The 18,903-nt window shown below is 48.1% G+C and overlaps 5 protein-coding genes across 8 annotated transcripts; 1 reads left to right on the forward strand and 4 right to left on the reverse strand.

Annotated features, from left to right (window-relative positions):
* LOC120692882 lies at nucleotides 1–1,014 on the reverse strand. The gene has a single exon (XM_039976277.1). The coding sequence runs from the start codon at nucleotides 830–832 to the stop codon at nucleotides 182–184; it is 651 nt and encodes a 216-aa protein (XP_039832211.1). The 5' UTR covers nucleotides 833–1,014; the 3' UTR covers nucleotides 1–181.
* A 2,329-nt stretch (nucleotides 1,015–3,343) lies between these two features.
* Nucleotides 3,344–7,548, forward strand: LOC120687766 (glycine-rich RNA-binding protein RZ1A-like). 3 transcript variants are annotated; one of them, XR_005680830.1, is made up of 5 exons: nucleotides 3,344–3,486; nucleotides 5,071–5,183; nucleotides 5,742–6,269; nucleotides 6,424–6,697; nucleotides 6,772–7,548. XR_005680830.1 is itself a non-coding variant. In XM_039969790.1 (3 exons), the coding sequence occupies exons 2-3, from the start codon at nucleotides 5,073–5,075 to the stop codon at nucleotides 6,234–6,236; spliced, it is 606 nt and encodes a 201-aa protein (XP_039825724.1). In that variant the 5' UTR covers nucleotides 3,382–3,584; nucleotides 5,071–5,072; the 3' UTR covers nucleotides 6,237–6,503. The 3 variants fall into 3 exon arrangements, 1 of the variants encoding a protein (XP_039825724.1); XR_005680829.1 differs by having other exon boundaries at nucleotides 5,742–6,697; nucleotides 6,772–7,224; XM_039969790.1 differs by lacking the exon at nucleotides 6,772–7,548 and having other exon boundaries at nucleotides 3,382–3,584; nucleotides 5,742–6,503.
* Nucleotides 7,549–7,558: 10 nt separating this feature from the next.
* LOC120687765 (abscisic acid 8'-hydroxylase 3-like) lies at nucleotides 7,559–10,165 on the reverse strand. 2 transcript variants are annotated; one of them, XM_039969788.1, is made up of 7 exons: nucleotides 9,748–10,165; nucleotides 9,459–9,672; nucleotides 9,029–9,347; nucleotides 8,373–8,952; nucleotides 8,178–8,284; nucleotides 7,959–8,077; nucleotides 7,559–7,855 (listed from the first exon to the last, which is right to left on the reverse strand). In XM_039969788.1, exons 1-7 carry the CDS (start codon nucleotides 9,785–9,787, stop codon nucleotides 7,765–7,767), a joined length of 1,470 nt encoding a protein of 489 aa, XP_039825722.1. In that variant the 5' UTR covers nucleotides 9,788–10,165; the 3' UTR covers nucleotides 7,559–7,764. The 2 variants fall into 2 exon arrangements, with proteins under 2 accessions (XP_039825722.1, XP_039825723.1); XM_039969789.1 differs by lacking the exon at nucleotides 9,748–10,165 and having other exon boundaries at nucleotides 9,459–9,691.
* A 1,236-nt stretch (nucleotides 10,166–11,401) lies between these two features.
* On the reverse strand, nucleotides 11,402–13,915 carry LOC120691067 (probable ribosome biogenesis protein RLP24). Its single transcript, XM_039974029.1, has 4 exons — nucleotides 13,635–13,915; nucleotides 12,153–12,266; nucleotides 11,917–12,053; nucleotides 11,402–11,837 (listed from the first exon to the last, which is right to left on the reverse strand). The coding sequence occupies exons 1-4, from the start codon at nucleotides 13,713–13,715 to the stop codon at nucleotides 11,672–11,674; spliced, it is 498 nt and encodes a 165-aa protein (XP_039829963.1). The 5' UTR covers nucleotides 13,716–13,915; the 3' UTR covers nucleotides 11,402–11,671.
* A 2,013-nt stretch (nucleotides 13,916–15,928) lies between these two features.
* On the reverse strand, nucleotides 15,929–18,076 carry LOC120690213 (ferredoxin-3, chloroplastic). Its single transcript, XM_039972792.1, has 2 exons — nucleotides 17,836–18,076; nucleotides 15,929–16,738 (listed from the first exon to the last, which is right to left on the reverse strand). Exon 2 carries the CDS (start codon nucleotides 16,718–16,720, stop codon nucleotides 16,265–16,267), a length of 456 nt encoding a protein of 151 aa, XP_039828726.1. The 5' UTR covers nucleotides 16,721–16,738; nucleotides 17,836–18,076; the 3' UTR covers nucleotides 15,929–16,264.
* Between the last annotated feature and the right edge of the window lie 827 nt (nucleotides 18,077–18,903).

An 18,903-nucleotide genomic window follows, 5' to 3' on the forward strand; every position in this document is an offset into this window, starting at 1 on the left:
TCACAACAACGCAACATGAGTCGTTAGGAATCATCCAGATTTATACAAATCAAATCGAATTTTGCACTCCTACAGATCATAGTCTTCCAAGCAGACGCATCAACAATCTCGAGAGGGAAAAAAAAGGAATTCTTGAAGAAATGGAGCTCTAGCCAGAAACAATACTCAATCAACAATGGAGTTAGCACCCGGACTTCTTGGCCCGGAGGATGGTGCACTTGGTCCTCTGGAACGCGGTGGCGGCAACGTCGGGGTCGACGAGCTGCAGCTGGAGCGGGCAGATGACGACGAGCGGGCACTTGGCGCTGCGCCCCTTGTACTGCAGCGTCGTGTCCAGCCGCATCTCCACGGCGAACTTGCTCGTGTCGTTCTCCGCGGCGAACTCCTTCACCCCGGGCGCGGTGAGCTTGACGAGCTTGTCCACGCCGCCGACGGTGACGCGGACCGTGGCCGTCTTGCGCGGCTTGTGGTCGAAGGGCGGGATGGTGGCGGACTCGTCGAAGCGGGAGCCGTTGAAGGAGAAGGCCACGGCGAGGGGCCCGTAGGCGATGGTCCGGTAGATGTTGGGGTTCCGCAGCGACACCGTGGCCGTGAGGTTGTAGGAGATGGTGGAGTTGGCGGCGGGGTTGCCCGGCGCCAGCGCGAACCGCTGCAGCACGGCGTCGTCGGCCTTGGCCTTGGGCGGGAACACGACGGCGAAGGCGATGACGAGCACGGCGACGAGGCCGCCCACGAGGAGGACGACGGCGGACCAGATGAGGAACTTGGTCCAGCTGCACTCGCAGTCGCAGCACTCGTTGTCTTTGCCGAAGCAGGGCTCCCAGAAGGCCATGGATCCAAGCCTCCGACGACGACCCTACTCTGTGCTGGGGGATGCTGCCAGTGCCAGCTACAGACTGCCAGGGCCTTGTTTTGTTTCCCCTCTCGCGGATGGCGGATTGCTCTTGTTAAAGGGTGGGGAACGAAGACTTTGGGAGCGCGAGGTCGCCGGCTGGACCTACCTGGACGCGGGGGAAAGGTGAGGTCCCCTACACTACCCGAGTGCTTCGCCGAGTGTCAGAAACACACGGCAAAAGTCATTTTTCATTTGACAAAGACTTCGTCGAGTGTAACATTCAGCAAAGATCACTCGGTAAAGATAGTGACGGTGAAGACGACTTTGCCGAATGCCTTTTTTCGATGTCAAAAAACACTCGACAAACTTTTCAAAACCAAATCTGAAAAACAGTATTTAAAAATAACAAAAAATTTTATTTTTACCCAGTAACCACACAGGTCATCCACCATCATCAAGTTGCAAGTCGCGGTGCTATTTCGCATTAACGCTTCGCGGTTGCTGTGATTCGAACTCGTGACCTCTTACTTCGCGCGCAGCCTCCTCTACCACTCCACCCTTGCATCACATGAGTCTAGATATCATTTTGATTCCTCACATATTATACTAACCCGAAATTAAATTGCTTGTTTGAGGATCTAAATGAATTTAAATAAAAAAATTTTGAACTACAAAGTTTCATAACTTTTCAAGATCTACAACTTTGATGTTGTAAATTTTTTTATCCGAGGTCATTTGCAAAATTTGAATTTCAAATTTGAGAAATTAAAACACATATTCGAGATTTTAAATGAATTTAAATAAAAAGTTGTGAACTACAAAATTTCTTAACTTTTATAGATCTACAACTTTAATGTTGTGAGTTTCTTCATCCGAGGTCATTTAAAACACTTCAAAAATTCTAATTCAAAATTCATCCGAGAGGCTTTGCCGAGTGTATTTTTATGGCATTCGGCACTCGGCAAAAAAATTAATCAAAAAAATTTAAAAATACCAAATGGACCTGAAAAATCACCAAAATTTCTCGTTAAGCAATCTATGTTGTCTATTGTTTATAAAAAAGTTTTGAACTCAAACAACAATTCGACCATCAATTTGACTCCAAATTTTATCGGATCCTTCCCAACTCTTTGGTTTTTCTTCGAAGATGTATTGATTTATAAGCACGTACGTGACAAAGTGTGCAAAACCTCCTCAATTTTTTTTCCACAACTTACACATATGATATTATGATATCTTGCCAAATCTTATAATTTTTAGACCTTGTTTGTTATTTTTAAAATTTTTAAAAAAATTCAAAAATGGGTTGTTTGCCGAGTGCCCACCCTTTGACACTCGACAAACAACTCTTTGCCGAGTGCCTACCCCTAGGCACTCGGCAAACAACCTTCTTTGCTGAGTGTTTTTTATTAGCACTTGGCAAATAAATTGTTTGTCGAGTGTTGGAAATAAAACACTCGACAAACATGTCACCAGTGGCCAATTGGGGTGGTGGGGGTGGGGGTGTGGGGGTGGGGGGGATAGAGAAATGGCGAGGGGGTGGGGGGGGGGATAGAGAAATGGCGAGGTGAAGGCGAAGAGCAGGAAGGTGACTGTTGGAACCACCGGCCGCCGGTTATTAGCGCAGTTACTGGACTTGACGCTGTGCCTGTGGGCGGGCCATCCGAGGGTCCAGCGTGTGCGCATCAGCATGTGGTACACCATCCTGAGATTAGTGGGGGACCTGTTCGGCTCGCTGTCATTGGTAGCTGGTGTAAATTTATTATAAGAAAAAAATATTATTGATTGACTACTGGCTGGTAGTTAATGCTGATTTGTGTTTGAGAGAAACACAACGCTGGTTAGAGAGACTTGGAGGGCTCCATGGATCTAGAGGGCTGAACCCTTACACCCAGAATGCGCCCCTCTGGGAGATGCCGATTCATTACCTTCACAGTTTTGATAACTGCCGCTAAAATTAGTCTAAATAAATTCAAAGCCATGGGGGCTAATCAGGTTTAGTCTTTAATTTGAGACTTTAGGCGTGATGACAGGGAGGATCAGAGCTGGAACCGAACGCGTCGAGTGGTGGCTGCATAATTATTGTACCCGGTCTCTCGGTTCCATCTGCGGGTCAAGTCGTCGTCTGTCTCTTTTCTTATTTTTTCCATAACCTCGCAATATCTATTTTTTTCTTGAACAAGTTGGCATTAGACTGATGAACTGCAACAGCAACTCACGAAGAGTTCACAATCCTCCCACAGGCCCCTTGTTTAAAGCAGCAAAATTCCATGAGGACTACTAGCTTCTACTCCGTAGCAAAATTTTCATAGGTTTTCCTTTTAAGAAAAGCATGGGCTTTAGAACTGCAGCATGGGCTTTCTGCGTTAAGAAAAACCACGGCCCAATCAGACCGAGTCACGCGCGGGGCCGACGGCAAATTTGGACCCTGCCCCGCCCGTGTCCGCTGGCCCACCGGTGGGCCCCAGCTGTCGTGCCAACCAGGGAAATATCTCCCTCCGCATCGCCGCTGGGATTTAGGGTTCCAGCGCCGGGGGTGGTGATTATTCCCCATCCACGCTTCGCTTCCCACCCTATAAAGCGCCTCGATCCAGACCTTTGCTAAAAATAACAAGGCGCAGAGGCAACCTCGATTCGATCCTCGCTCGCGGGTACCTTTCTATCATCATCTCGTCTTTCAGCTAGGTCTCCCCTGCTCGATCTGGCCAGACCGCGCTGCTATTTTTTCTGGGACCCGATCTAATCACGGGTAGCTACGGATACGTCTCATTGAGTTTTTTTAATTTATTTTTGGTTTCCCCATCTGTTCCTCCATGATTCACGTTAGTTGTAGGCTTTGCTGAGGTTTACGAGTTCGTGCAGCAGCCCTGATCTGAAGCTAAACTCTCCTCTATGTTTCGTATCTGACACAATCCCCCATGCTTTTGGCATGTCTATCTTCTCAGGTTACTTATGTGTAGGCTCCCTTGAATGTGCAGTTTGACCCTCCCCCCCCCCCCCCCCCCCCCCCCCCTTTGAAACGAATAGAGTTGACCTCTGCGCTGTGCTGTTCCTTCTATACCGAGCGTATTTAGATTTCTGTATGCCCGTCGTGTGCAGATTTGCATCATGTTTGGCCTCGAGAACTTAACGTTGTTTCTGCAAATTAGTAATGGGGCAACTGATTAAATCAATTGTGGCCAGACTCTACAACTGCTTCTTCTGTTTTATCTAAGAGCATCTCCAAAAGCTATTGTAAATGACTGTGTATACCTAAAAATAGCAAACAGGTGTTAAAACTGGCTTCCAACAGATCCGCTAAACTCATCAGGTGGCTTTCTCCTTCGCCATCCCGTGAAAGCCGGGAGGCATCTTTGCCCATGCCCCGCCGCTCGCCATCGGAGCTTCCCGCGCGCGTACTTCCGTTTTCGCGCGCCCGCTTGCCCTCCCGCGCCGACCCCTCTCTTTCCTCCGCAAAACGCCGCGCGCTGCCCTGCCATGGGAACACCTTGTGGCCACCAAGCGCCACCCCCGTGGGGAACACCTTTGTGACACTTCCTGTACTCGTGCGGCAGCTGCGCCCTGCAGCCGCAGCGGCCCCGGCTTCCGCTTCCTTCTGCCGGTTCTTGTGCCCAGCCCGTGGCCGTCTAGCCCCTGGTGTGCGATGAGTACGACTTGCCGAACAGCTTGCAGTTGTACTCCCGCGCTGGCTGCGCAGGCGTTGTGCGCGGCGGCGCGAGAGGCTGCCGGGCGAGCTAAGCTTGCTGCGCGGCTGGCGGCGGCTGGTGGACTGGGCGAGCTTGCCCTGCTGCAGGAGGCGGCGCAGTGTGCTGGTGGACGGTGAAGGCCCGCTCCTCGCTGCCGCCGGCGAGATCCCAGTGGAAGGCCAGGGGACGCTGGAGAAGATTTGAGGCACTGTGGATGAGGATGATGAGTTCGATGAAATCCGGGCTGAGTGGACTGTCTCGGATATAACTATCAAAATTTAGAGACTGTTGGTTTACTTCATCTAAAAGCAAGTTTTCTATTTTTTTACAGAGCTCTAAAACTTCAAATTTGGCTAAGATTATACCTAGTCTTTTGGAGATGCTCTAAATTGGCTTATATGTATTATATCATCACGCTTTGGAAAATTATCCCATACAAGAGGAAATTTCAAAAAACAATCGTCATAGAGTGAACGTTTTTATTGGTTGATTCGTATCTATTCTGCCATATTTGCTTATATGGTATATGTCTTTCTTTATCTTCTCAAGAGATGTCTGATGTTGAGGAGTACCGTTGCTTCATCGGGAACCTGTCATGGTCGACAACTGATGAGAGCCTCAAGGATGCATTCGACAAATTTGGAAACCTCACTGAGGCAAAGGTGACATGAAGAGTCCCTCATATTTTGTTTTTCTGGAAGTTAATATCAGAGATTGTGTTGGTAACTGTTACTTAGGATTTATGTGCATGAACTGATGTGTGTCCAATTATTTCAACCAATTTTTACAAGGAACCAACGCAAAAAGCCTAATCAGTTTTGTATTTCACAACATAGAGTAATATTATGATAGAGTAAAGTTAGTTTGTCCCAGTAGGATCCTAAATCCTCCTAAGTTGGTCTAACACAACTTTTCTTCTTGCTCTGTCTTGATTGTTAACTTTTGTCATGGTTTGATATTCAAATGTTTCTTAGAATAGTAATACAGTATTGTTATCAATATTCTTGTATGCTGTTAATTACTGACTTCCTGAACACCTTGGGCAACTCTTTTTCCATCTTCTTGAACACCTTCTGCAATTTTTTTTTGCCTCCACTAAAGTCACTGAATGATCCAATAACTTCTAACTTAAAACAATTTGGCTTTATATTTTATTTGTTAGCTAGCATGGTCTTTTAATTATTGTTACTTTAAGCTAGTTTTGTTGGTATAATATGCAGGTGGTTCTTGACAAATTTTCTGGCCGATCTCGTGGTTTCGGCTTTGTAACATTTGATGAGAAGAAAGCTATGGAGGATGCTATTGAAGGGATGGATGGCCTGGACTTGGACGGGAGGAACATCACTGTCGATAAAGCTCAGCCACAAGGGCCTGGTAGAGATCGTAATGGTGATCGTGACTATGATCGTGACCGTGGATCTCGTTATGACCGTGGCCGTGACTATGGTGGTGGTGGTGGACGTGCACCACGTGGCGGCGGCGGCGGCGGTGGGGACTGCTTCAAGTGCGGAAAACCTGGTCATTTTGCTAGGGAGTGCCCATCTGGGGATGGTGGGAGAGGGGATAGATATGGTGGCAGAGATGACAGGTATGGTGGCGGTGGTGGTGGTCGTTATGGATCTGACCATGGTGGTGACCGATACTCTGGCCGTAGCCGAGATGGTGGCAGCTACGGGGGCGACCGCTACAACCGTGACCGATCTGGTCCCTACTGATGGCCTAGATCTTGAGCAGTATGTGCCATCCAGGTATGAAAGTCTATCTGCTATTATAAGGTTTGTTATCGTGTGTCTGGAACTTTGTGATCCTGTAGCTGGAGAATTATGATGTACCGTGAGAAGATCAGTTGCTTTGTTATAGACCGTATTACTGACTGGTTTGTTATCATTTCCTGCTTGCTAGGCATATGACTTGGTCATAGTGCTTGGCGCTTGGATCCTGCGTGTTTGCTTGATATGCTATTTGGCTGGATTTTGTCGCTGTGTGTTGATGATCCTGATCCTAGTTATGCTTATGGGGATGCCGGGGAAATGGGGGTTTGGATGAGTTACTGTTCACGTTATGTTCTGTTCGGGGAATCAAGGGATCAGCTGTATTCTGCTTGAATACACGGACAAGAAAAATCATCTCTTCTGAAAAGCAAGCTATGAATCATCAATAAGGAAAAAATTAAATGGTAAATCATCTCAATCTTTTATCTTCAATATTGTGTTACAACGTCAATCTCAAATGACTGTTTTGTTTTGGCAGGATTCTTTTTGGTTAGTTGTTATCTTGTTCTGGATTGGTTGCTACTGTCATTCTGGATTGGTTACTAGTGTCCTAAAATCATTTCAGTTGTCCCATTTAGTCTGGCGAGTGGTTCCACGAATGCAAAGTGTTCTTTGGTTCCATTCTATGTGCCATTAGCATCGGAGGACCACTGCAAAGAGATTCCTCTTTGGCTCCTTGGAGGACCTGCATGTTTCTGCCTGTCCCTCGGGGGTGGCTTGACTACCTGGTTGTGGTTCCTGTGACTTGCTCGTGCGGCTGCCTCTTGGTGTTCATTTAGATGCCCCGTTTCTTGTGGCTTGTGAGATCAGGGATTATGCTTATGCAGCCTGAGTGAATGAGATGCTAAATAGTTGCTGTTCTTTTGATACTGCACCAGTGTTCTATCGCTTCTTCTGCCCTGTTATAACCACTGCTGCCCTTTTGAGAGGAGTCCCATTGATGTTATGCTCCATCTGCATAATTTTGATTGTTGGATCGTCGTCTCATGGAGTACAATAGCCTTTATTTGCCTGCCTGAGAGAGTACCTGCGATTATGCTTCAGCGGCGATTATGCACCTGGGATTCATTAGTCTCAAATTATTATTATTTTTCCTTTAAAGACTGTCGACGAAAGGTTCATCTTTTACTTTTGATTATTAGCCAATTTGAGTTTATGTACTCACGCACGTCGCAACAGCTGCAACATTTCACCCATTTTTGAACATTTCGGTTGATTTGTACTGTGCAAGTTGTGAATTGATGCTTGTTTTTCACCGTGCTGTCTGCTGTAAGTTTTCAAGCCTAGTTATTTCAGTCATTTCCTTCCAACGCAATACACCGCAAGAATCCAATGATGCACTATCTATACCGGCCCCGCCGTATCTAGCCACAATACAGCACAAGAAGCACCTACACAATCCATCTGTTCCATCATCTGGTTCTGCGTAAATGAAGCTATAACTCATGGGTTTGTGGAAGCTTCTTCAGTCTTAGAGCGCGGTCGCGATGATGGGGTACTTGTTCTTGGGCATCCGCACCAGCGTGGGCTGCACCGAGTCGTCCTCCGCCAGCGGCTTCCAGCTGAAACAACAGCCACATCCAGATGAAGGAGCAACCAAGCGTCAGCTGCTGCTGCTGCTGCTGCTGATGAACAAGATGATGAAGGTGCTGGTGGTAAGCTCACTTGTATCGGCAGACGAGGTGGTGGACGAAGATGCAGATCTCGAGGCGCGCCAGGTTCATCCCGGGGCACATCCGCGGCCCGCTCCCGAACCCCAGGAAGCTGTAGGGCTTGAGCGTTTGCTGCTTGGAATTGGATGGAAATCACAACACACGAATCAGCCATGGTTGCTGTCGGCTGCGTCAGTTTATTTGCCGGCCTGAAACTAACAAACAAACTCACGTCGAATCGGTCGGGGTGGAAGCGCTCCGGGTCGGCGAAGACGTCCGGGTCGTGGTGGATGGACACCACGTCCAGGTTCACCGACGTCCCCTTCTTGATGTCGTACCCTGCATCGACGAGCAGAGCAGAGCGCTTGCAATCAGCATGCTGCTGCAGGTCAGGCTGCAATCAGAAGGCTACTGAATTCTATCTGACCGTCGATGCTGAAGTCCTGAGCGGCTTTCCTGGAGAACCACGGCAGGATGGTTGCCCTCCTCAGGGTCTCGTTCATCACCTTGTTGGTGTAAGGCATGCCGCCGTTCACGTCTGACCATCCGAGATGCGACGACGACGTGCCCTTGAGCCTCTCCCTGATCTCCAGATGCTCCTCCCGTAGCTTCTCCAGGACCTCCGGGTTCTCGCCCAGGAACTTGACGAGCCACGTCAGCCCCGCCGTCGTGGTGTCGTGGCCGGCCACCAGCAGGGTCAGGATGTTGTCCTTGAGCTGCGCGTCCGTCAGCTTGTCCGCGTCGTCGCCGGCGTGCTTCCGCAGCAGCGTCTGCAGGAAGTCGCTCCGGACCTCGCCGCCGTCCCTCCTCCTCGAGATCACCTGGTCCAGCATCGCGTACATCCGGTTCCTCGCCTTGAGGCCGCGGTGGAAGGCTGTGCCTGGGACCTTCAGTGGCAGGGACGCGAAGGAGGACGAGATGACCTTGAAGTTGGCGCGGAACTTCTCCTGCTCCTCCCCCTCCGGCTCCAGGCTCACCAGCATGTTGGCGATCACCTTCAGCGTGAACTGGTAGATACCAAGATCGTCTTGATCAGACAAAATCTGAGGAGAAATCATTCACCAGCTGACAGAGTCTGCTTACAGACGAGGCCTCCTCGAGCACGAGGACCTTCCTGCCGAGCCACGTGTCCAGCGTCTGCACGGCCAGCTCGTTGATGAAGTCGAAGTGCTTCTTGAGCGCGTCGATGGAGAGCGGCTCGCCGATGAGCCGCCGCAGCTTCTTGTGCTCCTCGCCGTTGGTGGTCAGCAGGCTCGTCGGACCCAGCACCTGCTTGCCCGTGTAGAACAGGTTCAGGCTCACCACGCCGTCCTTCCCGGACAGCAGGATCTTGGCCGCCTCGCGCCCCGTCATGAACACCGTGATCCTCCCCAGCACGTACGTCTTGAACACCTTGCCGAACCTGCCAAACGTCGATCGAACAAGTCACACAGTTCAGATCGATCAGTCTCCCATTGTGTTGTGATGCACACCATTTAATACTCCTGGTCCTGGATGCAAGTCAAGTCAGTACCTTTTCTGCCTCTCACGCATGAAGCTCAGGATGCCAGCCGGGCTCGAGAAGTCGGAGATGAAGGAGACGGTCTCGCCGATGACGGGCCAGCCCATCGTGCCGGGGATGTCCCTCATCTCCTTGGAGGAGCTCCGTGATCTCAACCAGAGGAGGCCTGCACACGCCACTGCGAAGGCTACAAGCACAGGAGCTCCGAAGATGGCCATGGCGGATACTGAAAATGGCTGTCTGCCTTCAGATATATGTTCAGAACATATCGTCGATCGATGTCAGGAGATTATATACCTACCACAAGATTTGTGTCCAAATCTATGATCCCTCGGGGGCATCAGTATCTTTGTTCTCTTCTCTCATCATCGTTACATGCGAGGGAACCGTTTGGAGTTTCTTCGGTATCTTTGCTATCTTGTTTTGTCATCCTTACATTGTTGAAGCTTCTTTCAATCTGTTTGGTGTTTTTTCCCCTTTGTTTTCTCCATCTAATTGTCGTGTTTGCTAGGATGGAAACACGTACCGCGCTATACCGTCCTTGGGATCAAAAGGCTACGTACGTCATTGCTGCCGATCACTAAATAAAAACAGTATTTTACTTCTTGTTCTAGCTAGTTGATGAAAGGTACAGAGCAGCGCCATTTGCAGTGACCTAAGCTTTGTGTGCAGGTAGAGTAAGGCCTTGATAAGGACCTGGTGTTGGTTTTTGTCACTAGTGCTACAAACAAAAAATATACATGTTTCCGATTACAAGAGAACAAGCTTTGGACACTAAGCAGTTCTCCTGGGAATAGACATTTTTGTCGTCCTTGTTCAGACGAATAAGCTGTTACATGCCTGCCATTTGTAATCAGCAGCTGCAATGGCAAAGTCTTCAGCCACTTTGGTTTCTAATCACAAATTCCAAATTCCTAGATATCCCATGGCTCGTTGAATTTGACAACCATCAAGGGATTCATCCACGAGGGGGATAGCTATTGCTATTGCTACTGAAACTTTTTGAATAGAATAGGCAAAAGAATTAAACAGAGCAAGGTTTAAGTATCTGAAATATATTTTTTCAAACGAAAACGGAAGGAGCTATGTTTTTTAATTAAGAACTAAGAACTACTTTTCAGTACAAACGGTGGGATATTTCGCATGATGTATATTAGGAGTACAAGTTGTTAGGTTGAGGCCTGCATCGAGTGCTCTGCTCTTTGGCACAATCTTTGTGGAATATGGCTGAGATTCACCCAACTGCTCCTCTCTCTGATCAAGACTTCAAGAGGTACAATCTCTGAACTCAGATGCTTGCAAGTTGCAACAGCACTATCATCATCCATAGAGGTTTGCTTAAGAGATGGATTTCTCTCAACACGCATCTCATCAACAGGATATTTATTTCCAACATTTTTGCTACCTGTCATTGTCGAGTCCATTTTTTTCATCATCATTATAATATCGCCATTAGGGTGCTGGTTGTGGTCAGGTCCTACCTTTCTTTCCTTTCTGTAATACTACTAGTTTTTTTTCAGCTATTTGTTTCTACCATCCCCCATTCATTATTGGGAGCTGCGTATCTTCTTATTAAGAAGAGAGAAATAGTCCAATTAAAAAAACAAAGAGAAAAAAGTCTCAATAATGAACCTCCCACGGAGCTCCTCGTATGTGTTCGAATTTGCCACCAATCTGTATCCTCTTCTCGCATTTCTTTTTGAGAAACGAAAACGTGTCCTGCTCGGAGTTGCATGTGTGCCTTGCATTATTGATCGTATATATTCGAACAAACAGCGACCGCGACGGCGTCATTGCCGCCGGGCGCGTCGCCGAATCCGGAGCTTCCGTCGCATCTCGCGAGATGAAAGGGATGCGCAAGGTGTCCGTTAGCTGAGCTGACAGCTGAGAGCATCAGCCGCCGTTGATCGGAAGCTGCTCCAAAGGACGATCATGTCGTCGCCAGGAGACCACCGTGAAGCCATGGCAAGCTCGATGCGCAATATTTCACAATAGCTATAAGGATCCAGTATTCGGTAAATGCGAGTACCACAAAACAACCACTAGAGTACACATCCTTTTGACTCCACTCCAGTATATGTCTCTGCCACCACATGCAAAACTCTGATACTCAGTCCACAAATGTTAACATCTTCCATGGACTACATGGCACCAGGGCAATCTCAAGAAACTCGAAAGTAAAGGTCTGCATACGACATGAACACAAGCAACACAATACCATCCGGCTACTCTTCCATCCGATCTTCTGTCTGCTGCTGAACAACTTTGACCGTGACCTTTTGTTTCTTAGCTGGAGCCTCATTACTGAAAAGCTTCTTAGGAAGCATGTTGATGTCCTGCTCCAGCTCCTTGTTATCTCTCTCCAGCGCCTTCTTTTTACCAGGATCGTGTCTGTCAAAATTGGCATCACATATTAGGCAAGAAAATCCTTTCACAATCCAACAGAACATATTTGAGAACAAGAATGAACCTGTCTTTAATGTGCTTCTTCAGACGTTCATGCCTAGCCTTTATAATGACAGGGATGGCCTTTAGAGTTTGCTCGGTCATATTCCGATCATAGCGCTCAGGCCTGTTCCTCTTCCTCTCAAACTCAAAGGTTGAATCCTGGTCGATTTCAAATATATCAGTCAAGGTTTGCACAGCAAGAAATAGGACCTTTGATTATTACATCAACATCATATAAAAACAATAATCTTTTTTAACCTGGGTCATGTCTTTGCCATGCAAGGCCCTGTATGCTTTTGTCCACTTAACCTTACGAGGATTCCTCTTCATCTTGAAATTTTTATGACACTTTGATCGGCAAAAGCGAAAGATCTGCCAGGGAGACGAGATATCCAGTCACTCTTACAGTTCCCAACAAAAGTTCTAGATATATACAAAATAGAAGGTAGAGAATTACTTTGGAGGCAAGGAAAACATATAAATTGCCCTACTTTGCTCTAAGTATTCTAGTATAACAATTTTCACCATAAATACTAACAGTGAAAAAATATAAAGGAAAGAAGGATAAATTTGGGCATTAACATTCGAAATCATAATTAATGGGGGCAAGAAAAACATCAGTCACAGATTTTTAAACATCATGGCTACTTATATATTTCTTTTCAACTCCCAAAGATCTTACTAAGGATAATCAATCAGAAACATAAGTAACATTGATTACATGGGTCATATTTAAATACAGATGATGAAGAATACTGTTCAAGCAAATCAGTTTCAACTAAATACAGCCATAAGATTAAAACTCGTATAAGCATCATTGCGGAACCATGAAAGCAAACAAATGGATAGAAAACTAGAAGTTACATGGAGAAATGATAAGGAAAACAGCTGGTGCATGCTAGAGCAGTGCAAAACATGCAAAGAATTTTCTTCCAGATCTAGCTCTCTTTATAGAAAAAGCTAAGATAACTAGTATACAACCAATCAATTTATTGAAGCCGTGATGCCATAATTTCATATCCTCTAGGAAATTGTGACATTAATAAGAGAAAATAGACTCTGGATGTGTATGTTTGTCACTGTAAAGTATCACATTTCCTGACTTACTATGATCTTTAACCAACAGCAGTAGGAGGAAAAATTCTGCTGAAAAAGTAGAAAAAAATATTTGTCTCACAAAGAAAGAAAGCAACTAAGGTATGAACTATAGGTAATCAGTCACGATGAAGTTATCATGCAAGTAAGCATCAGCTTCTCAGCCACGTAGTTCGTTTTTGGTCAATTGTTACATGTTAGCTTCTTGAGTGCAGTGTTTACAACAAGGCAATTCGGTGCATAAAGCAGTGCTTATTGCCTTGCCAGTTGCCACCACGACTATGGTGCAATCAGTTGTGATAATCGTAACTAGCCTCAGAAATATTAATATTTTTCTGCTAAAGCTCCTGAAAAGACACTTTCAGCTGTCACATCCAAATTAGAAACAAATATGTGATTTCCCAAAGCTACAGTGATGGCAAACAGATCAAAACCCTGGCGAGAAATCGATTGAATACAAGCAGCTAACAGTCTCAAAGTAACGAAACTTCGATTCAGTAAATTTTCGCGCGCCACCAACAAACCAAACAAACACAGCATATGTACTTATACAAACAAATTAAATTCCAAGAATAAAAGAAACCCAGGCCGCGTTCCTCATGTCAAACAATAAAACCTAAGAGGAAACAAGAACAAGATGAGGACCTTGGCGTCGTTGCGGACGAACTGGATCCCATGGCCGGGGTAGATGGTGGAGGAGCAGAACCAGCACTTCTCCAACCTCATGGCGCCGCCTCCTTCGTTGGCGCCGCCCTACCGGCTTCCCCCAAACGTATCTGGTCGAAACGCTCGACTTGGAGCGCTCTGGTCGCGGCTGCAAAACGAAGACGAGGGCGGCGGAGGAGAGGCGAACCCTAGCTGAGCCTGAGAGGAGCCGCAACGCCGGGTGCGCGCGGCCGGCTGGGAGAGGAAGGCAACCAAGTGGGGTAGGGTTTACGTATGAAGGCTGCTCGGCCTTTCTCAGCCGTTCGCTTCCTCCAACTCCGATCGCACGGTTCTCACGCGGGTTGGGCAACTTGGGCTAGACCTGACCATGGGCCGTTCTGGGCTGCATCAATCCGAATTTCGAGTACGTGAGAGAACCATAAATCGTGGGTTCCGGATGAAGGCCAGCGGCCTGTTTGGATGGGCTAAAAGTCCTGGCTGGGCTGATTCTGGCTGGGCTGATAAGTCCAGCCGTTCGGCAGGGACGGAGCAGCCGAACGGCTTGTTACCACGTCCGCCCGAAGGTTCATGAACTTCAAGTACGTGAGAGAACCCAACGAACAGATCATCAATACATGAAAGTACATGTATGCGCATGTGCTCGTATAAATAGAACATCCAAGCCTTTGTTTGAGAAATATCTTGGTGGTAGTGATCCTTACGCAGTTTGTTATAGGTTTTTTTTGAACGAACAACAACTCGACAGTGCGTTTCTATTAATATAGCAGAAAAAAATATAAGGATATAACCATGGGAGGCCATATCCAGGAAAAAGAAAAAAGGCACAACAACAACACTGGCGGATTGGATTGGGACATCAACACGCGCCGAACACAACTCCAGTCAAACGACTTAGGCTGGTCGGATTGGGGCGTCGACGCAAGCCACACAATTTGTCTCCACTTGACAACACTGCCCGGTCGGATTGGGACATCGACACGGACGAAACTACTCCACTGGGCAATGGAGGCAGACCAAAGCCTAGCCGCCGCGGCTAACAAACCTTCTTCACCTCAAGTAGCCGTCATCGGGTACGGCCCCTGCGCTGAAAGAAAAATGAGAGAAACAGACCGCACCGCACCGAAGAGGCCATCGCCAAGCAGGACCCATCGCCGTAGTGCCGCTGCAACACCACACACCATCCGCCAGGGTGAAACCACCAGATCCGGACCACACAGGCTACCTCGCAGTCGCCACCGCGAAACACGACGCGCGGGGGCCTCACCGCATCCGCCGTTGGACTCCACCTCACTCGTCGCCTCGCCTCACGGCGGGGCCTTGCCACGTCCGCCTCAACACTCCTAGTCACAGATCCGTTTACTAAGTCGCTGTCAGGATGAGGAGCAGTGTTGCCCCGTTTCCAAGCCTCCCATCAGAAGCAGATGATCCGCGCCCGCCGGACGACAGCATCTCGTTGCCCCACCTGCGCACACAGCCTCTGCCATCATGCCAGCAAGCCAAGTTGTCATCTGCGCCGTCTTCCGACGATATACCGCACCGGAGCCGCCAGGCGAGGCTGAGCAACCCGCCGCAGTCCGCTGCAAACCTAGTCTTCCCATGGTGTCGTTGCTGCAAGCGCCGTCCTCCGACGCAGTCCCGCACCGAACTGACAATTGCCATGCAATGCCAGCCGCCGCGATCCGCTGCAAACAGCCAAAACAACACCCATGACGAGTATCCAACACTTGATGGCTGTTTTCTACCAAAGTAACGGCACATCAGGATTTAACTGGAGGATGAATAATCAGATTCTGTCTAGGTTGCAATGCACAGCGAAATGAGAAGTCGAGATCAGTTTTGAAGACAGGCAACAAGGGCCAAAATGTAGCAATGCACAGCCAAATGAGAAGCGACATCAGTTTTGGAGATGCAACAAAACGTCACCAGTTTGAGTTTTCTGAATCTGACACCTAACCCAGATGTCAATGACTCAGAGTGACCCCACATGTTATTATGATAAGGGTATCAAATGCCGAAAGGTTTGCGAATTGAGACCCAAATAATGAAAATTCTCAGCCTTGCCAAGGTCTTCGCTAGCACATGACAAACGGCAACAGTTGCCTTCAGCATCCCGAGTCCCACCAGAAACTAAAGATTCTTGGCACAGAAAGCATGTCTTGACTCCAAACTGGGATTGGATTGTTGTAGCTCAGCATCTCACGCATTTTTGTTCTGTTCTGCATGCAGTTGCGCACGCATCCAGACAAGCACAAGCTCCAGTTGGCAAAACAGCAACCACATGAAACCGAGGCACTTCGGAAATTTGAATGCTACAGCGAGATTCAGAATAAAAAACTGAAAAAAACAGGTAACCCAACATACAAAAAAGCAACCACATGAAGTTTATACTATTATGCATCGCACCAGTTTTTATTGCTAGCTAGTATTCCCACGGGTTCCCAATCTTAATGCGCCAACCCTGATTTCAGTGATTCCCTGAACTCGCACAAACAGAACAAACAAGACAACCACCATGCAAGTTTGATGCCAGAGAGTTGACACAACTTGGAGGATGGAGCTTTGCTTGACAACACACTCGATAGCATTGGTCCCTTGCCGGACTGAAAGCCCTAGTACAGGTCACCTTCCTTGTGGGTGTGGATGACACAGTCAGACTTGGGGTAGGAGACGCATGTCAGCACATAGCCCTCAGCCTGCTGCCCGTCATCAAGGAAGGACCCATCTGACTGGTCGACCTCGCCAGCCTCAATTTTGCCAGCACAGGTGGAGCAAGCTCCAGCACGGCATGAGTATGGCAACTCCACTCCGGCGGTCTCAGCTGCGTCGAGGATGTAGGTGTCATCTGGAGCCTCAAACTCATGCTCTACCCCTTCTGGTGTGACGAGCTTCACCTTGTACACAGCCATCGCAGAGACATCGAGTTTCTTGGAGGTCTTCAGGCTTGGAACCTTCATGCCTTGGCTGAAGAAGTTTAGAGATGAAGGGCTCTTCACCGCTGTCTGGGAGCTCTGTGTTCTAACATTGCTCAACAGCACGCAGGGAGTAGCAAATGTGCTGATCGACATCTTGAAAGCTGACACAATCTTCAAATCCAAGTAGAGGAACAGTCAGTTATGTAGACCGTCTTGGCATAAATTAAGAAACATACAAAAGTACCAACATCTGACAGCAGGAAACTATTGCCAGGCATTCACAAATAAAACATGCTCTAACAATCAAGAAGCATCTTGCAACCAAGATGAGAAACACATGGCAAGTAACAAATCACCAGTTCACCACCAAATTTTAAACAAGCCCCATATATTCACACAAAAACAATCTAAATTTACATAGCAATGATTCTGTTTCAATATTCACACCAAGACACAAAACTTATAATGTTCTGTGACAGTAAAAAGCAAAACAGAACTAGTTGGTTCCTCTGCAACAATTCATTAGCTGATCCCCTTTCTATTTCACTATGCATGGTAATCCTACAACTGATGCAGTTCATAGAGACACACAGGACCTGTTGATGTATCCCAATGGTATCTTTACCAAGGAAGAAAAATGGTCACATGACATCCATTCCCTCCATGAAAAGGGGTAGGTTACTCTGCGGAGCGGTATGAGAAAGGCAGGCATTGCAAATGCTCCCCACCCTTCACTCGAAGCTCCAGGGACCTCACATGACACATTAGTTACTTTTTCTTGTTTTTCTACAAAAGCATGATAGAGCAACCCACTTAAAACAAAATTCCGGGACAAGGATTACCGAGCATGGGACCAGAAGAGGTTTACTGGGCATGCACACAGCTTAACTCCCATATCCCAAATCCATCAGATGCGAAAATATCCTCAATCCCTCTACCATGTACTTTATTCTCGAGATGCAATTACTACAAAACCACAGAACCATCGAAATCTGAGGCGATAAAAGCTACCATGAATAGAGCCTCATCAAATCCACCCCACCTCAGGTCAGCTCCAAATCACCGTACCTTTTTAATTTTTCACCAAATCACAGTTTCAACATCAGAACACAATATCACATCCACTAGACTAGTCCGGTTCTGAACCAGCGCACACAAAGCAAAGCGACCGAATCAAACACCTAAGGACTGACTGCGCGAGCGACCGGGAGATCCTGAAAGGCTAAGGCAGGCGACCCGTACGGGACAGCAAGGATAGAGGCAGGTACCTCGAGCCCTGAGGCGGCGGCGGCGCGGAGATCGGCGGCGCGGAGTGTCTACTAGGGCGTCCCTTGCCCTGGCCCTCCTCTCGCGCTCGCGCCGCGTCGCTTTCCGTCACCCTCGCGGCGAGGAGACTGGGAGAGACGGAGCGGGGGCGAAATGGTAGGAGTGGGCGGCCGAGGCGGTGGCCAAACCCTCGTTTTTAATGGGGGTCCGCTGGCTGCGCGGCGCGGTGGTGGAATCGAATCCCGGGTGCGCCCGCCGCCTCGGGTGCGGTAGGTGGTTTCCTGTTTCGGCTCGCAGCTCACTTGCGATCCCATGGAAGCTTCTGGAACTCGCCGGACCCCGTCTGGGCCTGGGCTCGGATTGGTTGGCCTTGGGCCCAACAGACCGTCCGTTCAAGAGTCCAGTTCATCTGTATTTAGGGGTGGTAAAGGGCCCAACATTTTGAACTAGAAAATCTAAGGATCGGGCCCTAAAAAGGCCGGGCTCTAAACATATATATTTTTGCACTAAAAATTTTAAGGGCTTTATTGAGCTGTGAAGAGGCCATTAAGGCCATGGCCCATTACCACCCCTATCTGTATTTCACCACGGCGTGAAGAATTTTTTTTTAATGCTGCCTAGGCACGGACCGCGTGATCGTGCGACGCTAAATGTTTTCACGGACCCTTGCATGATCCGGTTGTTCTTCTGGAAAGTTCCGTAGCATCGTTTCGGCAGCTTATGGTCAAATCTGCGGTTCGCATTTTCTTTTTCTGTACTCGACGCATGGACACGGCAAGCAGCACATGCGTTTGAACGTACCGGCCTGTGAATCTGTGATCGATCGGTCGCCGGAGGAGCTGGAGGGCCAGAAACATGTGACGCTGACCTGGAGCCTCGCGCAGCCCCCGTTTGCTTGGAATTCCACTCGACGGCAAAGTTTGTCGCATCACGTGTTGGAGCCCCAAGCCCCATGGCCATGACCTCCTCCCCTGCGGCGACGAATATGCGCGCGTCTCAATCGACGGTGGTCAGTGGAGCTCAACGTGCCGTCCTAAAAAAGAAAAGGAAAGTCTCGTTTGCTTTTTTAA

This window comes from Panicum virgatum, chromosome 9N (genome assembly GCF_016808335.1).
Source record: "Panicum virgatum strain AP13 chromosome 9N, P.virgatum_v5, whole genome shotgun sequence".
In the NCBI taxonomy this organism is placed as follows: Eukaryota; Viridiplantae; Streptophyta; class Magnoliopsida; order Poales; family Poaceae; genus Panicum; species Panicum virgatum.